The sequence below is a fragment of the Tenrec ecaudatus genome, chromosome 1, assembly GCF_050624435.1.
Source record: "Tenrec ecaudatus isolate mTenEca1 chromosome 1, mTenEca1.hap1, whole genome shotgun sequence".
NCBI lineage: Eukaryota > Metazoa > Chordata > Mammalia > Afrosoricida > Tenrecidae > Tenrec > Tenrec ecaudatus.
This window is the reverse complement of record NC_134530.1, coordinates 47,331,296-47,355,896: the sequence shown is the minus strand read 5'-3', so window position 1 is coordinate 47,355,896 and position 24,601 is coordinate 47,331,296. Positions and strand designations below refer to the sequence as shown.

At 58.1% G+C, this 24,601-nt stretch overlaps 1 protein-coding gene across 1 annotated transcript in view; it reads left to right on the top strand.

Moving 5' to 3' along the window:
* The first annotated feature begins 328 nt into the window (after positions 1-328).
* Positions 329-24,601, top strand: part of MYOM3 (myomesin 3) — a 54,587-nt gene continuing 30,314 nt past the window's right edge. Inside the window, exons 1-16 of the mRNA XM_075538486.1 lie at positions 329-489; positions 713-793; positions 1,401-1,560; positions 2,179-2,336; positions 6,706-6,801; positions 9,169-9,257; positions 11,338-11,382; positions 11,790-11,927; positions 13,275-13,436; positions 14,008-14,149; positions 15,601-15,800; positions 16,411-16,464; positions 16,845-16,972; positions 19,254-19,437; positions 23,261-23,435; positions 24,170-24,291. Of these exons, the coding sequence (XP_075394601.1) occupies positions 329-489; positions 713-793; positions 1,401-1,560; positions 2,179-2,336; positions 6,706-6,801; positions 9,169-9,257; positions 11,338-11,382; positions 11,790-11,927; positions 13,275-13,436; positions 14,008-14,149; positions 15,601-15,800; positions 16,411-16,464; positions 16,845-16,972; positions 19,254-19,437; positions 23,261-23,435; positions 24,170-24,291 (2,095 nt within the window). The remainder of the gene's footprint in view (positions 490-712; positions 794-1,400; positions 1,561-2,178; positions 2,337-6,705; positions 6,802-9,168; positions 9,258-11,337; positions 11,383-11,789; positions 11,928-13,274; positions 13,437-14,007; positions 14,150-15,600; positions 15,801-16,410; positions 16,465-16,844; positions 16,973-19,253; positions 19,438-23,260; positions 23,436-24,169; positions 24,292-24,601) is intronic.

Genomic DNA, 24,601 nt, shown 5'->3' with positions numbered 1-24,601 from the left:
GGCCTCAGTCTCCCTCTCTGCCCCACTGATGAAAGAACCTCTGTCCCACATAGGGCAGCTGTTCTCAACCTGTGGTTTGCAACCCCTGTGGGGGTCAAAAGACCCTTTCACAGGGGTCACCCGATTCATCACAGTAGCAAAATGACAGTGATGAAGTAGCAACGAAAACAATTGTACGGTTGGGGGTCACTACCACATGAGGAACTATATGAGGAAGGTTGAGAACCACTGCCCTAGAGGGTGCTGGAGGGACCGCATGGGGAGCGATGGCAGGCGGAGGGGGGCTCACCATGCCCCTCGGCCCTGGCAGGTTCTCGTCCTTGTGGCCATGACTCTCCCTCACAGCCCTGGAAGCGCGGGGGAGCCCCGGCGACCCCAGACCATGGAGGTCTGCAGGGTGGAGCACCGCCTGGAGGAGGAGCAGTCGGAGCAGCGCCAGCAGAGCCTGCACATGGGCTCTTCCCTGCAGAGGAGGACCTTCCACAGCGGGTAGGTGTCAGGTAGGGACCCTAGCCCAGCCCTGCTCTGCCCCTGGGGCTCCGAATCCGAGACGGGCATGCAAGCTTGTACTCTGATGGCCCCAGTCTGAGGGGGGAGGCACGGCCCTGGCTAGCGCCCTGCGAGGGAGTGTCCGCATGCCGCTAGGCTTCTGGCGCCCAGAGAGCCGGCAGCCCTGCAGGAGCCGCTGGCTCACCCTCTTCTCCCGGAGCAGTGAAGAAGAGTATCAGTTCAGCGCTGCAGACTACTCCCTTGCTGCAGCCCTGGCTCTGACAGCCACCTCACAGATGTCTGGGTAAGTCAGGTAACCTTTCCAGAGAGCCCCTCCTCCCTGCTGGGCTCGCCAGAGTCACCCGCCCACAATGGCGTGCCTAGAATAAGGGGCTAGCATGATTCAGGCCCAGGGCTGAAGTAAAGCCCACCCTTGGTGCAGGCCCACGGGCAGTAGTGAGGGACCATATGCCCATAGGGAACTGGTGTGGTCCCCCAACTCACTAAGTGGCCTCATGTGTTGGGGAGGGGCCCGAAAAGTGGGAAGAAGGACAAATACTCAGGCCCAAGACCTTGGAAGATGCCGGCCGCTGGCTTTGGGCAGGGCCTTGGGCAAGGAGGCCTGCTGGAGGATGCAAGTCAGAGTGCCTCAGTCTTCCGCCCTGTAAAATGGGCACGGCGATGTCTGTGCACTTGGCTGTAGGGAAGCTGGACGGCAAAGGCTGGCAGTAGCCCTCTGCAAGCTGTTACCCCAGCCAAGTACTTGTAACATAGGCCTCTTTCTGGGGGTTTGGGGGCCCAGAGAGCATTCAGAGCTGCTCATGTCCTTAAGAAGCGGGCATTACTAGAGCTGGGCATGTGCCTCAGCCCCCAGGTCCTGCCCAGCCCCTAACGGCTTCTGTTGCCCACAGGGAGGCCTGGCTGAGGCGCCAGGTGTCCTCCGTGGAGCTGGAGGAGCGCGGGCAGAAGCGGGTGGGCTTCGACAATGGCTTGGAGAAGACAGAGATCGCCTTCCTGCAGACGCGCAGGCTGCTGCGCCAGAGACGGGACAGGAAGGCCCTGCAGCGGAGGGTGAGGGAGCCTGGCCCTGGGCTGGCTCCACGCCCCCACCTCTTCCCCACCCGCTTCTCAAGAGGCAGCTGGACATGTCTATGAGAGCCGGCCCAAGCCTGGGTTCCCTCAGCTGTAGAAATAGCGGGGTTTGGACCAAATCTGTGTGGAGGTGGGGATTCAAGGAGGTTGTGTTTGTCAAATCACCTCACGCTCACCCCACCCCCACCCAAGGCTCAGGACACAAAAGTCCCTCTGGCTCTGCTGTTCCTAACCACGTCAGGGAGCTGAGGGCCCTCTCCGTACCCTTCCCCAGCACAGGACCGAACCCCTGCCCCGGGGCTTACAGTACCCAGCCTGTGTTGAATGTTCTCCTGGCACTGACACACTGAGAGCCTCCCGGCAACTCCACAAGGGAGAGATAAAGAAACGGAGGCACGGCGTTATCAGGCAACCTGCTCTGGTCACACAGCAACTGGCTCCAACGCCCACCCCCTGCCCACTGAGCCACTCTGTCGCCCCATGGGCGGCAAAAGGGAGCTCCTGAGCCCGGGTAGCATCAGGTGGGCGAGGTGGCAGCATAGCTAGGGGAGAGGTGGTCCCTGACTCAGCGGAGTCACAGGCCACCTGGTGCTCCAGACAGAGGAGAAGATCCGCGAGGCCAAGGAGCTGAGGGCGCTGTGCTCGGGCCGGGGGCCCTGGTTCTGGATCCCCCTGCGCTCCCATGCCGTGTGGGAGCACACCACGGTCCTGCTCACCTGCACTGTCAAAGCTTCCCCGCCACCTCAGGTCACCTGGTAAGTGACAGTGCAGGAGGGAGAGGTCCTTACCTGGACTCCACCACTGGGGTCACGTGCCCCTTCTTGCGGGGCCCTTCCCTCTCCCCCTCCAGCATTCCTTCCCCAGGAGTGGGTAGCTGCAAACCCTCAGGAGCCTGCCCTCCCCCAGCTCAGCCCACTCCCACATGGAGCAGCAGCTGCTGAAGGGACTCAGGTCTGGTTATTCTTAGCCACCTCCCTGCTCCCGGGGCTGCAAGGCTGGGCCCTGGAGAGCCAGCGCTTGTTAAAGCTCAATCTGGTGGCCCTAGAAGGCAGCTGCTCTGAACATGTCCCCAGGGTTGGAGGATGCCAGGAGGCAGGAGGGGGGTGGGGGAGCAAGAGAAGAGGCAGGAGAGCCGGAGGCCTACAGAAAGAAGACGCTCAGGACTGGGGTGCGACCTCTACCCTCCCCTTCTAGCCCAGGGTATGGGCTCAGTCCTGCCTCGGTTTCCTTCTCTGTGAAATGGGTTGAACCAGCTTGGCCTTGGTGGAGATTTAGAGCCGCGGACACTTGGGCCCCTTGTAAAGGATGGGGAAGGGGGAGATGCTCCCTGGGCATGCAACCAAGGCAGAACCTCAGGGGCGAGGCCCTGCTGGCAAAGGGGAGCCTCCTGAAATGGCATGGGGGTGGGGGTGGGGGTGAGGAAGCGTACATTCATACAACTGATTCTCCCGGGTCTAAACCCCATGGGCAGGCACCTTGGCAGATGAGGTGGTGGAGGGGGGTGCAGCAGGTAGGCCAGAGCAGAACTGCCCCCCTCAGGTTTCCTGGGCTCTCGTCTTCCTGGGAGCAGGTCACCAGGTGTTTTCTACCACGGGACCTCTGGTGGGCTCGAGGTGTACCAAGCACTTAACCAACGTTCCCCCAGGGCGCCTTGGCAGGTCAGGAAGGGGTTTCTAAATAAGTTCTTACCAAGCACGCCCTCTGTCTTAGGCCCTGTGTAGGGGGGCACAGGGACAGTGCAGACTCAACCTCGCTCCCCAAGCAGCTCTCAGCGCAGAGAGGATGATATGCCGGTGACAGCTGAGACCAGGGACTAAGGGCAGAGAGGAGGCAGCAGCTTTCCGCTGAAAGGTCTGAGAAGAGAGCGTGACATGTGAGCCCAGGGTTGATGTCAAGAAGACAAACTCACTGAGCGCCCTGCCCTTGAAGGAGAAGCACTGTCTTCTCATGGAGTCCACCATACAGTGAGCTGTGAGGAGGCTCGAAACGTTGTAGTGAGTTTGGAGTTTGGTTTTCCAACAACGGACCAGAAGGCCTGGTGGTGCAGTGGGCCGTGTGGTGAGCTGCTAACCAGAAAGCCAACAGCAGCGCTGCACCTCAGAGGAACGAGGAGGCCGTCTGGTCTTGTGAAGATCAGTTCTGCCCTGTCCTCCTGGGCCACAGTGAGTCAAGATTGACTTGACACAGTGAGCGCACCCACCACTTCCTCACTGGGGTTCCAGATAGAGATGGAGTGCTCCTGTCTCACAGGGGCGACCATGAGGGCTCAGAGAGGCGGTGTGGTTTGTCTGGGGACGCACAGCCACTGGCAGGCTGGAGTCAGAGACCACAGGGCTGTTTAAAGAGCAGGGAGGCCAGGAGCAGGCGCCCGTCATCACCACTGGGTGCCAGGAACGGCGCTCAGCGCCAGGACTCCATTAGAGGGCTGCTCCTGGTGCCTGGCCCGGGCTAATTGAGGGCCAGCACCTCAGCTGTTCTGGCCCGAGCTGCCCTGGCGTCGAAAAGTCCAAAGCATTCCAAGAAGGCTGTGGGAGGGGCTCTTGTTTTCACCCTTGCCAACAAGGTTGCCACAACAGTGGCCCACACCAAGGCCAGCCCTGCTCTGGTCAGAGGGACTCAGGGGGCCTGGGTTTTCCTCCGGGGGTCCAACCTTGCAGCGCACGCTGGGCCCTTCCTGAATGTGTGGGCACTGAGAAGACGAAACTCACAGAGTGCCCCAGCTGCTCAGACTGCAGCGAGGTAGCCCGAGGCCCACGCATGACCCTGAACTGAGGGGCTCCAATTAGTGTCCCTGAGAGAGCTGGACAGTGGATTCCTGACTCAGCAACCCTATAGGACAGGGTGGAACTGCCCCGTGAGTCAGCTTCTGAGACTAACTCTGTGGGTTTCCTGTCTTTCTTCCTTGGCGCACCTGGTGGTTTTGAACTGCCAACCTTGCGAATCACAGCCAAAGGCATAACCACTACTCTCAACCAGGGCTCCTAGTGGAGAGGGCCGAGGAGGAGCTTATTCCTGTGGTGGGCAGGCTTCATGAAGGAGGAGGAGCCCTCAGGGGTCTGTCCAGGGCTCCAGGAGAGACAGGCAGGAGCGTGCTGGAACAGTGGATCAGGCTCAGATGGGGTGGCCCTGAGTGCCGAGCCAGGGAATCCTAGAGCTATGGACCCTCATGCAGGACTCCAAGGCCCAAGGCCCTTCCCTCCAGGGACAGGGGGGATGCGAGGGTGCTGCTGCATGCCCACTCGGGGAAACTGCTGAAGAAGGAGTGAGAAACCCAGTGTCCTGGCTTCTAGCTCGCTGGCCAACATCGGGGCAAATTCAGCACGGACCAACCTGGCCACAGAGTCACTAGCTGACGCAACTATTTAACGGATGTGCAGGCTGCTAACTGAAAGGTGGGAGGTTCAAAGAACCTTGAAGACTTGGTGATCTACTCCCAAAACATCCGTCTCTGGAAACGCAGTGCTGCTCTGAGAACTGACTGGACAGTGACTGCTGGGGGTGCCGACTGGCCCTGCCACAGCACAGCAACGGGTCCTGGGCATGAGTCTAACTCAGCTGTTCTCAACCTGTGGGTCGAGACCCCTTTGGGGGTGAAACGACCCCTTCACAGGAGTTGTCTGATTCATAGCAGTAGCAAAATGACAGTGATGAAGTAGCAATGAAAATAATATTATGGTTGGGGGTCACCACCACACAAGGAGCTGTGTTGAAAAGGTCCCCGCACGAGGAAGGTGGAGAACCAGATGCCAGTTAGGTGACTCTGTCAGGCCCAGCGTCCTTCAAAGCACCAAGAAATGTGACACGGGCGGCAGGGAGGTGTCTAGGAGACTTCTCTGAGTCAGACACTGGGCTGGGCTCACCTGGGTCGGTGCGTTTTTCTTTATTACTATCGGCTGCCACGTACCGCCAACAGCCAGTCACCCACGCAGCAGGCATCTCCACGGGCCTGTCTGGGGCCCAGAGAAAGGGCAGGATTGCACTGAGCTAGCTGCCCTGGTCACGTCCACAGCTGCTGCTGCTGCTGCTTTTTCTAGGAAGGGCAGAGGCTGGCCAGGCTGAGGGATCCGGAATATTCCTAGCAGGTGTGGGGTGGGGAGGAGCTGGAGAGCTTGGCCATTCAGAGGTGGGGGGCCACCCGCCCCCTGAGAAATTTTCAAAGAGGCTGCAGCCTGAGAGCTGGGGGGGAGGAGGGGAGGAGCATGGGCGTGGCTGTTTGGTAGCAGTGGAGACCAGCAGGGGTGGGGCGAGCCAGGTCTAAGGATTGAGGCTGGAGCGCCCTCTGTAGGCCCAGGTCTCCTCTCCACCCTCAGGCACACCTGGGGCAGAGAGAGCCCCATTTCCTTCCAGGGCTCCCATCCACGCCCTCCTGCTGGGGAGCGCAGAGGCGCCGGGAGGGGAGCAACTCACCAGGGTGGGCAGCACATAACCCAGGCCCGCTGCCTCCTTGGCCCTCCGGGACTCCCACCCACCTGCTGGCCTGGGGACAAGGACAGGACCACCTCACTGCCCAGTCTGCTCAGGAGGGAGGAGACTCAGTTTGTCAAAATCAAAGGGAGTGACCAGGGTCCCCTCTTCAGAAGCACGTGGTGGAGGTTCCTTAAATCCGGCTCCCTGGGACCCACCCCAGAGCTGACTGACTCTCCCTGGGAGGCAGCAGGACTGGACAGTTGAAGAGACTCCTCAGAGATTCGCAGGGAGCTGAGAGGGGAGCTGCTATCCTGAGGGGTCAGTACGGAAGGGGGCCGATTGGAAGCCATTCTCTGGCACCACCCCATAGCGAGAAGGGAAAAGCTGGGGCTTGATGTCCAGAGGACCCCAGGGATCGATTACCTGTGGGGGGTGGGGGATACTCAAATGATGAAACCCCCTTCTCTGTCCTGTTCAACATCCACAGAGTACAGAGCACCAGGGGGTGCGGCATTTGTACCCCATCTGTGGGCCGGGGCCACTACCACTCCCATTTTACAGATGAGGAAAACGGAGGTTCAGAGCCGTGACCGTGCAGCCCTGGCCCTCACAGGCTAGTGAACAGCACAAAGGGGAGGATAGAATCCAGGTCTTGGAAGAACCTTCCTCCTTCCCGCTCAGAACCGCCTCACCTGCCTGAGACCTCTGTCCCCACAGGTACAAAAATGACATGCACATCGACCCACGCCTCTTTCCCGCCGGGAAGTACCGAATCAAGAACAACTACGGGCTGCTGACCCTGGAGATTAGGAGGTGAGAAACAGGGACTCCGAGGCTCCCACTGAGTGAGGCGTGTGGAGGGAGGGTCTGATGGGGGAGAGAACGCATGAGCGTGTGGACACACAGACAAGCGTGTGCACAGAGACACAGGTGTGGCAGACACATGTGTGCACACAGATACATTTGTGTGCGTGCATGCAAGGAGAAGCAGGGAGGGGGGGTTCACTAAGGAGACAAAAACCCAGGCCCATTCTTGAGTCAATCCTAACTCATGATGACCTCATGGGTGACGGAGTAGAGACCTGCAGGGTTTTCTTGGCTGAATCTTTCAGTGAGCAGATCGCCAGGCCTTTCTTCCATGGCACTGCTAGTGGGTTTAACCACCAAGGAGCCCAGTGCAAACCATTTGCACCACCCCAGACTTCGCTGGGGGAGCTTCTGGGAACAACACTTGTTGCTGGAGTGGGTCAGAGTGGAACTGTGCTTTGTAGGGTTCTCAATGGCTGGCTTCTCCAAAGCGGGTCACCAGGCCTCCATCCAAGGTGTCCCTGGGCAAACTCCCACTTCGAACCTGCGGTGAGCAGCTAAGCCCGTGCTGTCTGCACCACCCTAGGCCTTGGAGGGTTGTGAGACAGGGCCTTCAGGAGAGCGTGCATCTTCACCATGGTTTCATAGGGTGCGTGGAGAGAGGTCAGATGAGAATATGAAAGTGTAACACTCCCGAAAGTGTGTGTTATTAATATAAACTGCCAGGTGCTGACTTCCTACCAGGTGCCACGCCCTGTGCTAGGTGCATTATGGGTAATCTCAATAATCCCCACCACTGACTGTACTTCCAGGGAAGTAGAAGTATGCCCTTGCTACAGGTGAGGAAACAGAGACTGCATTGGGGAACTCACAGAGCGAGGAAGCTAGTACAGGGCAGGGCCTGGGTGGGTCTGAGCCCCAGACACAGAGACGGGTCCTTTTTAAGATACCACGCCCTCTGTCTCAGCCACTTTGCCTTCAGAAATGCAAAGACGGGTGGGACATCGACCCTACCCTTCTGAAATAAAACGGGGTGCGTGGACATGCACACCTGACTGTACCAGGGTGGCGCTCCATGGGCTACACGGCCAGGAACAACTCAAGAACAGGGGGCCTGGCCCCGAACCACGAGTGACGCACCCACATTCGTAACAGCAGTGTCTGGTTATCTGGGTGATCCACCATCAAAGGAACGAATCTCGCATCCATATGAACCCACAGATGAGCTTTGGAAACATTATGCTCAGTGAAGTTAAAAACAAAAGCAAAACTCACTACCATCGAGTCAATGCCAACTTACAGGGACCCGCCAGGTGCGGGTGAAAGTACTTCTATAAGATTCAGAGACCAGAGCTCTTTACAGGAGCCCCTCCTTCCCTCCTGGGGAGCGACAAGCTGCAGGCCTTCTCAAAGTTAGCAGCCCAATGCATAACCACTAGGCCAGTGAAGTAAATCTGAGAGGAAGGGGTGAATAGGGTCCGTTCTCATGTCCAGGAAGGAGGGCAGTGGGGTGTGGGGAGAGTGGGGAGTCCCTGTTCACCGGCTGCAGCTTCTGTCGGACACACTTTGGACACAGATGGCGGTGATGTGTGAAAGTGCCGACATTGTGAAAGCGATTCATTCATGTGACTGCGCACTTGTAAAGATGACGGGGCCGATCCTTCATAGCATGTACTCGACATCAGTGAACACAAAGCAAGCAGACGAGCAAAGCAAGAGCTGTCCTCCCCCAGGGGCACCCTACCCCACAAGCTGCTCTCATCGTCACCTGGGGTAGGGTCTCCTTTTCTGCCATCCCATAGGCCCGTGGCACCCTGGAGATGGAGCCAGCCCCACCTCGACCTGGCTGGCGGTGAGACCCAAGCCTGAGAACAAGAACACCTGGGCAGCTGGCCCGGTTCCGCCACAGCCTGGCAGTGTACCTTGGGCACGCCCATGCCCTTGCACAGCTGTGAGAGCAGGAGGGTTCTGATTTGGAAGGCTGGAGGGGATAGGGGGCAGGGATTGTGCCTGGAAGCGGGCTCATCACCTGGAAGCAGACTAGAATTCAGTTGCTGTGGGATTCTGGGCAAGCACTTGACCCCTCTGATCCTGCAAGAGGCAGCAAGCGAAATGCATGGTGGGGCATCACACTGTCGGCCTGAAGAGGTTTGAGCTGGTGAGTCCCCAGGTCTTCAGAGAAGGAGCAGAGAGCAGAGAGAGGACAGTCTAAAGTCACCCAGCTCTTCAGGAGTGGGCCTGAGCCAGAGCCCTTGCCCACCTTTAGGCTTTGCTATCAGCCCCAGCCTTTTCCACCTTCAGCCGGGGACTTGAGTTTGCCACAGCACCAGCAATCTTGGGGAACCCCCACCCCCACCTCTCTCTCCTGATCAGATGCACCACAGAGGACTCAGCCACCTACACTGTAATGGTGAAGAATGCCTACGGCCAAGCCTCCTCCTACGCCAAAGTCCTCGTCCGCAGTGAGTCCTCCTGCCCCGGCCAGCCCAGGCCAGGCTAGTCACAGCACACCCAGGACAGGTCAGCAGTCAGGCTGCAGGAAGGGCCCTTGGCCTCAAGGGGTGGTTGGCCTGAGGTCAGGTGACCAGAGCAGCCAGCCGGGAAGACTCATTTTCTCCAGGGGCCTTTGGAGTGGGTGGGGTGACAGCCTACTCCCTCAGACTGGTGTGGCCACCAGCTTTGTGGGCCGACTCACGAAAGGAGGCCTGGTGGAGGAGGGATCACCAGGCCCTGTGGGTGGGCATCAGAGGAGAGGGAAAGGGGGACTGATGTTTTTGGCCATCTGCATATTTCATTTCATCATGAGCTAGCAAGGGGAAGGGTGTCACAAGCATAAGTGGCCACCGTGGGTAGACGGATGGATTTGAAAAAGGGCCCTTCCCTCCCGGCAGATGTAGGCTCTGTGACACAGTGTACAGCTTCACAGTGTACAGCTTCACAAACAGAAAACAGACCAGATGCCGGTTACCACTTATGCTCATGGGGCACAACTCACACCACTGTGCAAGGCAACCTTCCCTGCCTGCCCCCGGCACATACCATCAGGTGGAAGGCTCGGAGCCCCTGGGGAGCAGTCTGGCCCTGCCAGCCCTGCTGAGGGGTCTTCAGGGACCAACTCCCCACCCCGTCCCCACTGCCTCATTTATACTCTCTGCTCGATTGCCTTGTGGGTGTCTGGAATCACTGCGCCAGACGGGGAGCAGCTCCGGAGTCAGGGAGATGCCAGTCATGATGCAGATCAGGTGGAGTGTGGTAGGCTCTGAGGAAAGATTGACCCCTCCCCTTCTGGACAGCCAGGGTGGAGCACTTCCCAGGAGGTCACACCCCAGACACTACACCTTGCCCTTAACCTGGGAAAGGACAGACCCTACTCCCAGGCAGAGAGAAATCCTAGGGTGTAAGTGGGCACACACACACACGCTCCCCAAGCAGCTGTCCGGGGCAGCTGTCCTGGGCCCTGCCAAACCCTCCCTGCCTCTCATTAGACCTTGTTAAACTGTCCTTCACAGTGCAGTTCCTTGCCCTGTGCCCCAAATAACTTGGGAGGCAGTCTGGCCAGGACAGATCCTCAGTGTGGAAATGCGAGCTGTTCCATAGGCTGGGCCCACACTCAAGCCCAAGGTCAGGCATTAGCCCTGTCTCCTTCTCTCTTGCCACCCTTCCCATCGCTCTAGCCAGATGCCTACCCCTCCTGCCATCAACGCTGGCAACCCCACGACCTACCAGGCATCTTCTTGGCCACTGGGTTCCAGACAACTTCTTGTTGAGAGTACCTAGTCCCTGCCCCTGCCACCCACCCTCTGCCCTCATGTCCATAGTAACTTTGGTGGTACCAGTGGAAGGCCCTGGGGTGTGGCAAGGTCAGAGTTCTGCATCCTCATCCTGAGTCCTCCACAGATGCTCTGTGTGACCTTGGGCAGACACTGTCCCTCTCTGGACCTCATTCATGAGGGTCCTTTCCCTAGAGTCACGTTGTTGGGGTGTTAGTTGGTGGCCAGGCCTCAGTTTCCTCCTCTGCTGCAAGGAGAACAAAGTGCTGGCAGAGCTGGGACGAGGATCCCATGGGTGACCAGGAAGCACAGGGTCAGCACCCCTTGAGCAGTCGCTGACCTTGTCATCCCTGTGGCTCTGTGTCCGTCTTACCTGGGATTTTCCCTGCAGGCCTCCAGCCATTCACTGAGCACTGCGCACCCACCCCTCTACCCCCACTTCCTGCTCCCACCAGAAACCCAGGCAGCTCCAGGCTGAGCTTCTGGGTTGATAGCAAGTTTGAACAAAGGAAGGAAAACCGCCACCATTTATCGAGCTCCTGCTATGCACTGGGCTCCTGCTGCCGACTTCCTTCCTGTGGACCCATGTCATCTTACCCCACCACTGAGACAGGAACTGAGGCCCGAAGGGGGGGGAGGGGAAGGAACGCACCCAAAGCTGTAGCATGAAGCCCCAATAGGCCAGGATTTGACCCCTCCTACCCCAAGCCTGCGCCTCCAAAATCCATCGACCTGGGAACCTTCTCCAACTCCATGTGCTTTGAATTTTCAGCGTACCTGGGGAAGGAGGCCGGCTTTGATTCCGAGCTCTATAAACGTAAGGAGACTTGCTCACCGGAGCGGGGTGGGAGAGGGGAGGGGGAACAGAAGAGGGGCTTCTGGGGCTCCTTGTCCACGCCTCCCCTGACCACTTTAGAAGGCAGCCGTCTATAGCTCACGACGGTGCCCATCTGAGGGCGGCCCATCCACGGCCGGATTAAGCAAACTGCCTTCTGAGGGTCCCACAGCACCTACAGCTGCTCCCGGCTGCTGAGCAAACTGAGTCAGAAAGGCCAACCCATGGCCCCAGTGGCCTTCAGGAGTCTCCCCTGGGACCAGGGTCCTCTCCGGCCTGCCAAGCCCATCTCGGCCATGGGGGCTTAGAGGAATTGGGGTGACCCAGGCCTGATGTGCTCCAAAGACGTCTGCTCCCAGAAGTGTCGTCCTGTCATGTCGTCCTCCCAGGAGCAATGTTTGGCCCCACCGTGGATTTCACGTCGGTGCTGAAGCCTGTCTTTGCCCGAGAGAAGGACCCCTTTGCCCTGTCCTGCTCCTTTTCCGGTGATGTGGAAGACGTTGCGCTCGTCCAGTGGTTCCAAGGCGGTGAGGATCCCCACCCCCACCCCCAGTCCCTTAGCCAACTCAGAGTCAGAGAGGACCCAGAGCCCTGACCCCCCACCCAGAGCCCTAGAACCCCTGGTAAAGGGAGAGACCCGGATGTGACCCCGAACCTGAAGACAAATGGGTCCTGCGTGTGACGAGGCAGGAGCACAGCTGGGTGGGGGTCAGATCAAGTCACCCTTCAAGTGGCCACCCAATAGTATGGTGGCGTGGTAAGATGGGGAGACACAGCCCAGCCCTCCAGAGCAGGGGTCCTCAAACTTTTTTAAAAGGGGGCTAGTTCACTGTCTCTCAGATCCGTTGGAGGGCCAGACTATAGTTTAAGAAAAAACTATGAACAAATTCCTATGTACACTACACATATCTTATTTTGAAGTAAAAAAACAAACGGGGATAAAATACCGAGCGGGCCAGATAAATGTCCTCAGTGGGCCACATATGGCCCGCGGGCCCTAGTTTGAGGACCCCTGCTGCAGAGAGCCTCCGCCCAGAAGGAGAGAAGAGCTGGGGTGGAGCTGCTGCATATGGGTTGGCCCTGCTCAGCCCTCCTCCTGTATCCTCTGTGGGATCCTCCCTCAGACTTACACATGAGTTCTGGGAAACGAGAACTCAGAGGAAAAAACAGGGTGCGCAGGGCAGGCTGTGCCAGGCCCCCCGGGTTCTTTCAGATCCTGGCTAGAGGTGGTACGGGCATCAGTTCCGGGCCTGGGAGACCCCTGGGGATACAAGCGAGGCCTGGGGAGGCCCATCAGCTGACGCAGGAAGAGGTGGCTCAGCAAGCAAAGAGGAAAGCGGCTAGACGTCCGTGACCAGGCCCGCAGCCAAAGGACAGGGAGGACAGCCCAGTGCTGAGCCCGAGGGGGCTGCACCTGCTGCAAGGAGGAGCCAGGAGCCAGCAGAGCCCCGAGGAACAGCTGCAATGCCAAGACTGATGTTTCCCGAAAGCTGTAGATCTTCCAGAATAGGGGCTGCTGACAGGAGGGCCAGCAGGGTGACCTCAGGGCACAACTGCTCCCTGCGCCCCTGAGAATCTTTCTCTGTTCAGTCCCATCGCATCACTCAGCCCTCACACCCTTCATTAAATCCCACCCCGACCCCTTGCCAAGCTCCACCCCTCCATGAGCCCCACCCCCTCATTGAGACCCCATCGCTCACTGAGCCCCCACCCCTCACTAATTTCCACTCTCTCAGTAATCAAAGCCCTTTAGGTCACCACCCCAACCCGAACCCCACGCGCAGTGGGTCCTCAAGCTATGGCCTTGCCACCCCAACCACCTGCCTAGCCAGGCCTCCAGAACCCACGAGAGGGGATCCCCCTTCCCTCCGCAGGGAGCCTGCTGAGGTCCTCGGGGCGCCGGCAGATCCTGAATGCACACCGCCAGGCGTCGGTGAAGGTGTCTTGCGCCTACAAGGAGGATGAGGGGTTCTACACGATCCACGTCCCCTCGCCATTTGGGGCCCGGGAGCAGAGCACCTACGTGTTCGTCAGAGGTGAGACTGGGAAGGGGCAGGGGCGACCGGGCTCTGCCCTAGACTGGCAGCAGCGTGACCTGGTCTCCACTCTGCTTCTCTGCTCTACATGGGCTGCCGGCTCCGATCCTCTGAGAACCCCTATGGCTCCCTCTGACCGCCCAAAATGCAGAGCCAAGAACCTGGGGCGTGGGGTCTGGGAGGCAGGCTGAGCCTGTGCATGGAGCAGGATTCTGGTCCCTGGAGGAGGTCTGCCTCTTGATCTTTGAACCTGATCTGGGTTCAAGCCCTAGCTTTGTCACTTCTCTTGCTGGCTGACTTTGGGCAAGTCACGTCACCTTTTGAGGGCTTGATTTCCTCGTTGACACAAACAGGTGCTGCTCTGGGGCCCAGAGACTAGTGATGCTGGTTGTGTAGCTGCATGGAGTTGGGGGCCCCTAATAAATGGTACCCCGTTGCTATTTAGGGGCAGGGGGCTGTCCCTCAGGTCCTCCTCTAGAGAGGGGAGAGCTGTGGGAGAGGGGCTTGTTGCTGAGGGAACATTGAGTGACAGTCTCTCCCTTCCCCTGCTCCCCGCCCCCCCTGCTTTCAGATGCTGTGGCTGAGAAGCCAGGGGCCCCGGGCTCCCCACTCAACGTCCAGTGTTGGAATGTGAACCGAGACTGCCTCATCCTGACCTGGACCCCGCCTAGTGACACTCGGGGCAGCCCCATCACTGGCTACACCATCGAGCGGTGCGTGGGTCTCCTGAAGGGTGGAGTCCCCAGGCATAGGAAACAGGAAGCCCCCCCCCTGGCCTGGGAGACCCCCCTCCCCCCAGCTGCTTGAGAGAGGGCAGGGATAGCCTGTGTTGTATAGTGTGGGGACAACAGAAGGGCATCCACACCCCCAGCCCTGTCACACTGCCACCTGGAATTCCGCTGCTGGCACCCCCATGGCTTCTGGGTGCCTCAGCAGTAGGAGCTGACCCTGGGCAAGGGGGAACATGAGTAAGTGCTTGCAACCCGAGCCCTGGGCTCTTTTCCTCCCCAAGGACAGTAACAGGCCTGACCCCAGAGTGGGGAGGCCCCTGGGAAGGGAAGAAGGACCGGGGGAGGGAGAGAACAGCCCTGTCTCCTTTGTGGGGGTGCCCTGGCTGTCCTGACACTCTGGGCACGCTGCACCTCACTTAGTGCCCCCCACACCCCTATCAAAGGGAGGCCTCTTCCACGCCCCATTCTCACTCACTGCCCGCTCACGGTGACCCTGTGGGACAGAGGACTGCTCCTGTGAGTTCCCAGATTCCAGCTGGTTGCAGGAAGAGAAAGTCTAGTCTTTCTCCCAAGGAGCAGCAGGTGGGTTAGAACTGCTGACCTTGGGGTTTGCAGCCCAACGCAAGCCACGCTACCACCGGGGCTCCTCGGCCTCCTTCTGCAGAGGAGGAAACTGAGATTCATGGGGAGATGACTCTGCCCAGGGGTGCTGGCCCATTCGCAGCATAGCCAGAACTTGAGCCACGCATGTTCATGGCACCATCCAGCAGGCTGTATGCTGTCATACTGCTGAGGGGATCCATCTGGACGTGCACCCACTTAGGCATGCCCGGGCCTGAGGTGAACCCCTGACTCGGCCACTCACTTGCCATGTGACCTTGGGCAAGTCCCTTCTCTGTGCCGAGACCCCCCCTTTGCTGACAGCACACAGTCACAGCCTGCTCCTGAGTGGAAGGGCACCACTCAGCTCCACGCTCATGACAAAGGTCCAGAGAAGAAGACCCCAACCAACCCCATGCCCCAAGTCAGTTGCAGCTCCCGGCCACCCGACATGGGATTTTCCACACTGGAAATCGTTATGGGCATAAGAACAACAGCCTCTTTGTTCTTCTTGGGAGCAGCTGGTGGGTTTGAACGACCAATATTGTGGGTTAGCAGCCTGATGGCTAACCTATAGCACCGCCAGGGCTCCATCCAGAAAAGGAAGAAGCAGCTCTTTCCATTAGGATCACAGTCATGAGAGACAAAAGGGGCTCCTGGGGCCCTGAGGTTGGAGCCAAGCTCTTCAATGGAAGAGAAGAATTGTAATGGGGAGTGGGCAGGGCTTGGGGGAGATGTGGTGAGGCGGGATAGGTAGCAGCTGGGGTGTTGGGGAAAGTACACCTTGCCAAGGTACAAAGTGGAAGGCCTAAGTCATGACCTCTCGCCCACAGGTGCCAGGGTGGGTCTGGGGATTGGGTGCCCTGCCACAAGGCACCCGGAGGGACCTGTCGGTGCCCAATCCAGGGCCTTGTGGAAGGCCAGAGCTATCAGTTCCGGGTGAGAGCCATCAACCGAGCAGGAAGCAGCGTCCCTTCCAAGGCTTCTGAGCTGGTTGTCATGGGAGAACTTGCGGAAGCCCAGCGGAAGACAGGTGGGCGCAGAGGGAGGCCCTGAGAGATATTCCTGAGTTTCCCTCAGGCATGTGGCTCCCCCATCCAGACGCAGAAACGCCTAGTGTGATGGGGAAGACAGCCCTGTCCTGAGGATCCTGCCTAAGGAGGCATGTGCATTCTGTCCTAGGCTGGTGGAGGAGACACAGATCTGAGGGGGGCATAAAACCTGCTTGGGATGAACTTCCTCTGCTAGGGAGAAACATCCCTGCCCATGGGGTCCCCAGCCTGACAGTGGGGTGCAACCTTCTAATGCCCTTAGAACTCACCCAGACTTTGAGTTTCCCCTGAGACTCATCGAGGATCCCCAGTGGCCTCCAGATAGCCCACTCCCTCCCTGTACCCATTTGTCCCAAGAGTACACAGCAGCATCCACTGGACCCCCGAGGAACAGGCCAAGGCCACACAGGCTGTAGACATACCGAGGGCCACACTTCAAGGGGCCACAGGGCCAGGACCGGGAACCGTGGGCTGTTCAGAACCCCAGTAGGGCGAGTCCTGCCTTGACTCCTGCTCTTGATCCAGCACCCCTTTCCTGCCCACCCCCCACCCTCTGACTACCCTTCCCCATGTGTTTCTCTCTGACTCTAGAGATCCCCTTCGATCTGGGAAACAAGATCACAGTCAACAGAGATGATTTTGAAGGTGTGTGAAATCTTCTGAACATTTCTCCCTTGAGATTCCAGCATCTCTATGGTCTGGAAACCCCAACCCAAGCCAGCAAAGAGGCAGACTCTGTCCATGTGCATGGTGGTCAGGGCCTACCTGGAGAGGGCCAGGGTTCCCAAGGCGGCTGTGGCTCATCTCCCTGAGCCCCCCATGGAGGAGGTAGCGTGCTGGGGAAAGTCCTGGGCAGGGTGACAGGGTGACCTAGACTCTGGCCCCCGGTCTGCCCTGCCTTGCTGGGTGACCTGAAGCTAATCCCTGGCCCTCATCAGGCCCCAGTTTCCTCCTCCATGCAATGAGGGGCTGAGATGAAGGCTCGGAGACCCCCCATCTTGGCCTCGCAACAACTCTGATTCCAGACTTCGTCACCATCCCTTCGGCCCCAACCAATGTCCACGCCATGGAGATCCGAGAGAACTATGTGGTTCTGGGCTGGGAGGAGCCCAGCCCCCGAGGCAAAGCCCCGCTGGCATATGCCCTGGAAAAGGTATGGAGACACCAAGGGCCCCCTGCAAGGTTGTCTGAGAAATAGGCATGCCGGGACACTTGGGTTTGGGAGGGCTGGGAAATGCTGAGAGAACCCAGGCCAGGTCCCCTGCAGGGGGGTTGCGGGTCGGGGGTGGGCTTCAGAGAATAAAAGAGAATGCCCACCTGAAAGGACCTAAGTGTCTCCCTGCCACAGGGCTGGGGTCACCTCCAGCCAAGTATGAACAGGGACTGGACTCAGTAGCAGTCAGCAACAGAGAGCCTAATGGGTAAACCTCAGAGTCAGCCTGTTCGTGTTCAAATCCTGTCTCTGCGGCTTATTAGCCATGCATCTTGGGCAAGCTAGCCAGCTTCTCTGCTCTCTTTGAGGCAGTCATAGGACACATCTTGTAAAGTGGCTGTAAGGGGTAATTTCATTGAAGCACACAAACCCTTGGCACGGGGCCTGGCACACAGCAGGTGCTCCTTGACTTGTACATTGAAGGCCGCTGACAGTCAGGTGGGCTTGGGAGAGAGTGGACAGGGAGGGCAGGGCCAGTGCATCTCTCCCCCCCCCCCCCCCCCCGTGTGTCTAGGTCCTAGCTCCCACACTCAGACTCAGCAGAAATAGTCTCTGGGAGCCCGGGTGGCTTCTGTTCCCCTTGGCCCTTCATCCACTCTCCCCCAGAGTACCAGAATTGACTGCTGCCATTTGCACCCCTGGCACTATGGAGAGTGGGCAGTTTGGGGGCACCCGTGCCTGTGCTCTGCCAGACTTCAGAGCCATGACCTCCGGCCTCTTTCCTCATCAGTCGGTGAAACAGGCAAATCTTGGCCTCTCAGAACTGCCCATTGGGAAGTCCATTCGCTAGTGGCCGGTGCTCTGGAGAAGGGTCACCGAGAATGGACAGGGCCGTGTAGGGCCAGGGAGGAGCTGTGTTAGTCTGGGTGGACTAGAGAAACAAACCCATGGACACACATATGTGTATAAGAAAGAGCTTTATATACAAGAGCAATTGAACATTGAGACTACATCTCAGCCCAGTCCAGATCAAGTCCATAGGTCTGATATTAGCCCATATGTCCGATACCAATCTATAAAGTCCTCTTCAGACTCACGAAACACATGCAATGACGCCTAATGCAGAAGATCACAGGCCAGTGGGTAGAAAGTCTTTGGATCCAGTGTCATTGGAAACATCTCAGCGCTGGCGGGGGTCTCTCTGTGGCTTCTCCGGCTTCTCCAGTTTCCAAGGTCTGGTTGCGTCCATGTGGCTTGTCTTCTGCAATGTCTCCCAGGGAGTAGCAGAGAGAGAGAGAGAGAGAGGTGTCTTCCACCTCCAAGGAGGAAGTCCCAGATTTCCCAGAATTCTCAGGAGAAGGCCATGCCCACATAGAAGTATCCTTGGCTATCTCCAGATTGACAGCCTAGACTCCACCCCTACACTCTTAAATTGACACCAGATTCGGTGACGCCCACAGGAGCCGCTTACATTTTACCTGGGGTGGCCCAGAAATGTCTCCTTGAAAAAGTGAGTTTTAAGGAAAGAGTTGAGGAAGTAAAGCCATGAAGAACCAGTCAAGAGATTTGGGGGGGAAGGCCGTTCCAGGCAGAGGGACCCACACATTCAAAGGCAGAGGTGGTGTGGCCCTGGCAGCGCCGGGGAAGAGCTCGGAAGCGCTGAGACGTGGTGTGGGCAAAGCAAGAGGTGAAACTCGGTTAGAGAGGAAGCAGGGTCAGGTCACCGAGAGGCTTGTTGGCCTGAGAGAGGAGGGCAGCGTGGGCGGCTCCAGGCAGAGGACGCACATGACCTGGCTTGTGTTTGGAAAGGACCCTGTGACTGCCATTTTCAGAAGAGACTGTAGGTGGTAAAGGTAAAAACCAGTCAAGGGGCCATTACAGACATTGAGGTGGCCGGTGGGGTGGCTCTAATCAGTGTGGGAGAGCAGAAGGCATGGCTGGGTTCTGCACTAAGTTTGAAGGGAGTGCCAACTGGATTGTCGCAGGACCGCGGGCGGAGTGTGAGGGAAAGAGAGATGTCAAGCAAGGCTCTGTGTCGTGAGCCAAGCAAGAAAGATGGGTGTCATTAGCTCCAGGTAGGTGGTACATCCCAGAGGTGAGTGCTGGACCGCTGAACGTACGATGCCTATCGGACACCCAGGTGGAGTTAGAGAGGAGCAAGGAGATCTATCGCTCCAGCGAGCTGGAGATAGAAGTTACTAGAACATGTATGCAGAGTGCCCAGCACAAAGTGCAGTCCATGCAGCTGAGTGGCCAACCGAGCTTCTCCCCTTTGGTACAGTCCGTCATCGGGAGCGGCACCTGGGAGGCCATCGGCTCGGAGACCCCTGTGAAGTCCCCACAGTTCGCCCTCTTGGATCTGGAGAAAGGAAAGTCCTATGTCTTCAGGGTGCGAGCCATGAACCAATACGGCATGAGCGACCCCTCGGAGCCCAGCGAGCCCATCGCCTTGGGGCGTCAACCAGGTACCTGTGTGGGTGGGGAGATGGGGATGGGCAGGCCAGGCCAGGCTGCCAATACCCACACACAAATCCACGCCCCTTTCCTTGCCTCTGACCCGTCTATCTGTGGTGAAGAAAAAGAATGCGTTGTCGGGCTTATGAAGTTGAGGACACCAGAGATTCCAGTTCTGTGGGCAGGGGGCTTGTGGGAGGTCAGACGATTCTTCCGGATCAACTGTTCATAGGCTAGGAGGCTAGGTGGGTCCAGCGCAAGGGCCGACTGTGAGAGGTGACCCCTCAGTTCTAAAGGTCTCTTACCAGCCCTCCAGATCCTGCCTCCTGTCACCAGGCCTTCTGAAGGAGCATGCCTTCCCAGCAGGCCCCCTGGCCCCTCCCTGGTTCTGGCTGAGCCCTGGCTTGGGCAAGTCATTCCCAGGCTACGGGAGGGGTGAGCAAATGGCAAGGGGGCCATATCTGCCCTCCGAGGGTTCCACACGGAGGAGGAGACTCCGACTCCAACTCCTCCTCAGTCTACTGCCACGAGGAGGAGGAGGTCGGGCATGCCTGCCCCTCCATCCTCTGATCCCACCCCACCCTCCCATGGCACCCTGCTTCTCGGCTGGTTTGGTCATCCATTGCATTGGCCTACACAACTCACAGGAAGGGATTGAATTGGAGAAGTTACCAGGTTACTAAGCAGTAAGGATACACTCATTGATCCCCAGCAGCACCTCTTCTCGGCCAGCAGCCAAGTGTCCGCCGCTCGAGTCCTGAAGCCTCTAAGCCATACTGGACCCTTGGCCTCTGCCGCCGTGGGCCAAGAAGCCAGGCCGAGTCTCTGCCCCAGTCTCAGTCTCAGCCTGCTCCTCCGCTCTGTCTCGGGGCCTCCTTGCCGCCACCTCTGGTGCCCTTGTGGCATGGTCTTTGCCTCTGCCCCTTCACGCTGGGGGTCTCCAACATGCTCCCCCGGGGGCTCTTCTTCCATGCTGGTCCCTGGATTTCTCTCTGCTTCCACACGATGGTTCTTGTACACAGAGGAGTGGCTTGGATGGAGGGGTGCTTTATGTGGTGACTCGATTTTACACCCTCTCGTAAGGGGGAGGCTCAGCAGATATTCCTCCTGACTCCTGTTCGTTAGCATACTGAGAATGCCCGTCAAATGGCTAGGTAACCACAGGCACAGAGGCAGCTTTTAGCGTCCACGCCATAGGGGACGATGGCTAGAAGGGCCTTATTAGTCAACGTCTCAGGTGGGGGTCTCATCTGCCCAATGCACTCGTTGGGGACAGGCCCTGGTGAATGCCCCTCCTTCTTCTCCTTCCCAAGTCTCCACCCTGGGCCCTCATTCCCAGGGCCCACCCTCTCTCCTCAGGCCTTAGAATCCTGGGGCTGTTTCTTCAGTCACCCCTACATAGCCTTTCTAAGAGCCCCGGCTACAGGGCTGCCCAGCCTAGGTAACGTCTGGCGTGGTGGGGGTCCCGTGTGGAGAAGATGCCAAAGGCCCAGGAGAGTGGCTGGGCCTCGTTACTGTGGGGGGGGGAGGGGGATGAGGGGGCTTGTCCTCATGGCACCAATGAATGGGTCAGTGATGGTCCAGGTACCCCTTGGGCTTTGTTCAGGGACCGGCCGGTGAGTGGATTGGGACTGAGGGGGAGACAGTGCTGGGCCCCAAGTCCGTCTCTGGGCAAGGTTTAGCTGGAGTTCTGAGAGTACCTTTATGTATTTATTTACTCTCTATATAAATGTGTTGTATAAAATGGGAAGATATTTGTAAAAGAACTATTTTAGCAGCAAAAAGGAAGGAGAATAAGGAGGGAGGACGGGGAAAAAAACCCTGGCCCCTCCGAGCCCACCGCCCAGGGATGGCCACTGTGAGCATTTGGGTGCCTGACTTTCTGTACTTTTAACCACGCCCAGGAGGGCATCCAGTTGAAAGTACAATCTATGTGGAGCCTTGTCTTTTACTTTTAAAACGTAGCCTTCTGTCACCACCATTGCCTCGGGTGGTAAAAGCCACCTTGAAAATCACACCTCCTGGATCAGAGACTGCTTAGCTTGTCTGGGCTAGAATCTGGTTCTCTTGGGCACCTGGCATCTCCCACCATCCTGCCTGCACCCACCACCACACTGCCGTGAGTCTTTGAGGGTGAAGGAGCTGGCAGGACATTCCTGTTTCTCAGCACCCACCCTGGGCCCCGGCTGGCCCAGAGTAAACACTAGTGGATGTTTACTGGATTCATGCTGGCCGGATGCTGAGGTGGATCCCACTCCCCCTCCCCAACCATTGATTTCGGGAGACCACACAAAAGCCCGGGCAGCTGTCCACAGGGCAGTAGAAGGTGGAGCACTGGGACGCAGGAGAGCGAGCAGGGCTGGAGATGAGGCCCCTGCAGGGAGATGGAAGCATGGGAATAAGCAAGGCCCCACAGATGAGAGGAGGGGGGGAAGTGGAGCAAGCTGAGGAATAGAAGCGCAGAGGAGTCACTCGTGTGTGGACAGAGAGAGATGAGGAGCCCAAAGGCTGTGTAAGGAGCTTAAGACGTAAAAGGAAAGGCCGGCAGGTTCTCAGGGTCACTGGGGGCAGGGCCAGGGCATGAACTGAACCCCTGCACTGCTGTGGGCTGACACCAAAATGACCCAGTGTCTGTGGTAGAGGCGTCAGCAGGCTAGTCATGCGCTGCAGAGGGAGAGGTGGCCCAGGCAGGGGCCTCAAAAGACACTTGGTGTCACCAGTCACCCAGAATGGTAGCTGGCCTTATCCTTTCGCTCCCCCATCACCTATCAGTCAGGCTACAGGCGGGAGGGACCTCGAAGCACCTGCAATTGGGCAGACAGGAGAATCTCCACTTTGGCCAATGGGAAGGAGCTGGGGGAACTGGAAGGGCGGGGCCTGGAGGGGTGTGCCTTACCACAGTGCTCAGGAATGGGGCCAGGTCACTGTCTCCACTAGTGGATGGTTTGTTAGCAGACCAACCAATCTGTCTCTCTGCTTATCCATCTGTCTGTCCATCCAACCATACATAGTCCATCCATTCAGCCATCTGACCATTCATCAAGCCATCTATATCTCTGTCTACCTATCCATCCATCTACCCATCTGTCCCTTTGGTCCTCTGTCCAAACATCCATCTGTCCATCTATCCATCCATTCATCCATTTGTCCATCTGTCTATCTATGTGTCCCTCTGTCTATCCATCCCTCTGTCCTTCTGTTCATCTATCTGCCCATCTTTCTTCTATCCTCCCTTCATCTAGTCTCTGTCCATTCATTCAACCCTTTACACAGCCGTCCATTTAACAAATCATGGCAGTCCCATATCAAGGAGCTTAGTCTCGGGGAGTCATGACAAACAGAAATAGCATTTTCTAGAGCTTGAAGAAAAGAGTTATGTTGTTGGGCTGCTAACCCCAAGGTCAGCAGTTTGAACCCACCAAACACTGTGAGGCTGTCTGCTCCCATCAAGATGTACAGCCTCAGAAACACAAAGGGGCAGTTCTGCTCAGAGTCAGCTCAATGACAGCGAGTTGGGTTTTTTGTTTTATTAGCGATTGAAGATAAGTATTTCGGAAGGCTGTCTGACTTGGCGGCTTCTGCTGAGAGGTCCACTTGTAAGGATGAATAAATGGACGGGGCTCCCAGTGAGGAAGCAGAGCTTTCCAGTGTAGAAATAAAGACGGAGAGAAGTGGTGGCACCAGAGTCGGGGCGCACCTCTGCCCCAGGACATGCCTGGCAGCCAACTCCCGGCTTTGGAGGCCCCCCTGTCTCTCCCCGCTCCTCCCCCCACCCCCCAGAGCCTGTCACGCTCAGCTCAGCATCCTCACTCAGCCTGCCTCTCTGGGTTTTAGCTACTCTGCCCCCTCCCACTCAAGTTCAAGCTTTCCGAGACACGAAGACCTCCGTCTCCCTGACCTGGGATCCCGTGAAAGGTGGCCCAGAGCTCCTGGGCTACTACATCTACTCCAGGAAGGTGGGGTCTTCGGAGTGGCAAACGGTCAACAACAAGCCCATCCAGGACCACCGGTAAGTAGCTCCCGCCCCTTCCTAAACCAGGACCTCCTCGGCTCTCTCCGTATGCACTCAGCTCTTTTCATAGGTAAAGTCATTCACTCCGCACGGCAGCCGTGTGGAGCCCCCGGATGGTGCACACACTTAAGCACTCAACAAGTTGAACCCACCCAGAGGTGCCTCAGAAGAACGGCCTGGTGATCTGCTTCCAAAAGGAACCCCCGGGCAGCCGCAGGTGTGGTGTTTGGTGAGGGTTCTCTGTTCAAGGTCAGAGGTCAAAGCCCGGCACCAAGCCAGTCAGTGGCCACCTTCCCCAGCCTGTTTGCATTGTCATGGTGAGCGCCAGAAGAACACACGCGCACACACACACACACACACACACACACACACACACACAATTGGCATCCGGTCAGTCCCCACTGGGCAGCCCTGAGTGTGGCAGGGCCGAGCGGCTCCATATGGTGTGTTCTTTGCTGCTAGTCCTTCCGTGGCGCTGCAGGCTCTATGCAAGCCACCCACCTTCCAGTCAGTGACCGAGCACACTTCGATTCCTCCTTGAGAACTTCAGGAGGGGCTCCTCCAGGCTGGCACTGCAGGCGCCTTTATTAAAGGTCTTCAATCCTTTTAGACCAAAAACCAGCCCAGAGCCCTCACTGTCTCCAGGCACGCTGGTGGCCGCGTGTCCCACAGGGTCGGAATGTCCCTATGGGTGTGGAGTGACCCTTAAGGACTGCCTCCATCCCTCCCAGGTTCACGGTTCCCGGCCTGGTGACGGGGAAGGACTACGAGTTTTGTGTCAGTTCAGTCAGCGAGGCGGGGGTAGGTGAGAAGTCAGCAGCCACCAAGCCCACCAGGGTCAAGCAGGCTCTGGGTAAGTTCAAGGACAAGCCTCTGGGGCTTCCCTGTGGCAGAGGTCACAGCCTGGGAGCTATTCCCAGAGGCCCAAGGGGCCAACACCCACTGAGGAGCATGAGGGCGGACTTCCCTTTCCACTGGGGAGGGCAGCAGTGGCCTGAGGCTATGGACGATGCGTGGCCAGCTCTGGGGTGAAGAGCCCGGGTGTCCCCCAGGGGGCAGTCAGGGTTAACGCAGACCCTACTGGCTGAGCAAGGAGCCCCCCCACCCCCACCCCAAGCAATCTGCAGCCTCCTGGAGGGAACAGCCACCCTCACTTCCTGACC